The sequence below is a fragment of the Squalius cephalus genome (assembly GCF_949319135.1).
Source record: "Squalius cephalus genome assembly, chromosome: 2".
Taxonomy (NCBI): domain Eukaryota; kingdom Metazoa; phylum Chordata; class Actinopteri; order Cypriniformes; family Leuciscidae; genus Squalius; species Squalius cephalus.
The window spans coordinates 64,030,400-64,032,899 of NC_137123.1; the positions used below are offsets into that span (position 1 = coordinate 64,030,400).

At 46.2% G+C, this 2,500-nt stretch overlaps 1 protein-coding gene across 1 annotated transcript in view; it reads right to left on the reverse strand.

Annotated features, from left to right (window-relative positions):
- The window catches only part of grk1a (G protein-coupled receptor kinase 1 a), a 14,735-nt gene extending 13,444 nt beyond the window's left edge, over positions 1-1,291 (reverse strand). The window contains exons 1-2 of the mRNA XM_079896232.1: positions 1,234-1,291; positions 273-1,134 (exon numbers count right to left, since the gene is read on the reverse strand). Of these exons, the coding sequence (XP_079752358.1) occupies positions 273-974 (702 nt within the window). The 5' untranslated portion in view covers positions 975-1,134; positions 1,234-1,291. The remainder of the gene's footprint in view (positions 1-272; positions 1,135-1,233) is intronic.
- Positions 1,292-2,500: the final 1,209 nt, after the last annotated feature.

Consider the following 2,500-nt stretch of genomic DNA (forward strand, 5'->3'; position numbering starts at 1 on the left):
AACGTTCGCTCAACGTTATCTGGTCTTTCATAATCATAAGCGTTTGCACAAGAACATCGTTCATGGAAGGTTTTTTAAATGTTGCTCGTTCAGAGAACGTTCAAAAGTAACGTTCCCATAATGCTTGAAGAATGATACAATAGAATGTTACATTAACTTAATTTTTTAACGGTCAGATAATATTCTGATATAACTTTTTCTAACTCAATGGGAATGTTCTTAGAACATATATCTGGGATATATTCCCAGAATTCCCTGATCCGCTCTCGTACCTCATAGCCTTTCCTCTTCTTCAGCCTCTTCTTGTTGAGCTTCTTGCAGGCGTACAGCTTCCCGGAGCCCTTCATCTGACAGGCGGACACCTCTCCGAATCCTCCCTTTCCCAGAACCCGGAAGTCCAGGAACCACTCCTCTCCGATCGGCTGCATCTCCAGCCACTTCCACTGCATGAAGCGCTTAAAGTACATGGTCTCCAGGTAGAACGTGAAGGGAACCTCTTTGAGGAAGTCGAACACACACGCCAGGATCTCCACGAACAGATCATCCGCCGCCTCCTGGTGTCGTTCCTTCACTTTCGTGATTTCGTTCTCCGGTAGAAACGGGCAGAAGAGCTTAGCCGACGGCTCCATGTAGCGCTGGAGGATTTTCCCGGCTTTCTGAGCCCGATCTTTATCCTCGGCCGTGTCGTACGCCTCCACGTCTTTCCAGAGGCGACTCGGGCCCTTGTACTCGTTGGTGGTCTCCAGGTACTCTTGAAACAGGCGTTTGCCGATCGGCTGCTCCACGCAGATGCTCTTGAACTGCAGGTCCAGGGTTTCCCGCAGGTCTTCGCACACGGTGATGTGCGGGAGCTTGAGTTTGGCGTGGTACTTCTTGTCCCGGTTGGCCGCCGGGTTCGCGGATCCGTCGAAACTCCCGCGTGCCGAGATGTACGCCGAGTTGGCCACCACCGTAGTCAAGCCTCCGATGTCCATGACGAGGAGAAGAGTCTGAGCGAGGACTGAGAACCGGACGAGGATAGACGATGGAGAGTCACAGCGAGAGCATTGGAGCTCAGCGCCTGAGACTGGAGGAGTTCGGGAAGATCATGAGATTCGGGATAGGGGTTCGGACAGCGAACGAAGGATCCGGTGTCTGATGGAGAAGTGAACGATAAGCCCTGACACACACACACACAGAGATCTACCTGACTCAACATCTTTCATAAGGGTTTATCCTCTAACTCCATAATACCTTCCTCGGGTTAAAACCCTTCACTGATGGAGGAGCGAGATCCAGAACTCACTCGCTGGGGAAATAAACCCCTGAAACAAGAAAATATTGATGAATCATCAGTTGTTATGCCTTTAGCAAAGAAAAGCTGGATGAAGATTGTTAGATGGTTGATGAGCTGAACTACCAGCCTGGTTTTAACCTTGGTTAGACCAGCTTAATTAAAGTCCATAAGTGGTGTAAATCCAGCTTTTAATGTTGTTTATGTGTCTATGTGGTGTGTTTAATATGCTTTAAGACAAACCATGTGTAAGTTCATAAGTCGACAGCATTGCTGAGTATTTCCTCCTTAAAACTGCAGTGAACCAAAGACAGTCTCAAAAACACGCTTTGAAATCGCTGGTGTTTCTGACGTCACAAACTACCTTGTAACCAATCAGATCAACGTGTGATCGTCAACCAGTGGATCTCTGAGCTGAGTGAGTGAGTGGAGGCGGGGCTCATTTGCATATTCATAGAACCAATCAGATCAACGTGTGATCGTCAACCAGTGGCTCTCTGAGCTGAGTGAGTGAGTGGAGGCGGGGCTCATTTGCATATTCATAGAACCAATCAGATCAACGTGTGATCGTCAACCAGTGGATCTCTGAGCTGAGTGAGTGAGTGGAGGCGGGGCTCATTTGCATATTCATAGAACCAATCAGATCAACGTGTGATCGCCAACCAGTGGATCTCTGAGCTGAGTGAGTGAGTGGAGGCGGGGCTCATTTGCATATTCATAGAACCACGCATACTAAATGAGGCAAGGGTGTCGAGTTAAATTCAAGATATTTTAAGGCAAGAAGATTTTTTCTTCAAGGAAAAAAGCGCTTAAATATGTCATTTTGGTAATCAAAGATGAGTTTTAAGGGATAAAACGATTGACTAAAGTGAGACTTTAACATGAGTTAACTACATTATATTCAAACGAGACCTGAGGGTGTCGAGTTACATTCAAGATAATTTAAGGCATTTGAAGAATATGTCATTTTGGTGATCAAAGAGGATCAGGGAGAGTAAAGGTTCTGGGAAGCATCAAGGTGAGGGTCACATTTATTGTTGTTCAATGGATTTTCACGCGTGAAATCCAGATATTTCAATAGGAATGCACACAATTGGGAATTTTGTAAGGGTGAAAGATTTGGTATCGCCCTGCTTGGTCTGAAGCGGCTTCTCTGAGAGCGTCATTGTTAAAGTCACAAATATTCACCGTTTCCTAATTAAACGTGGGCATGATTTTGGTTTCATC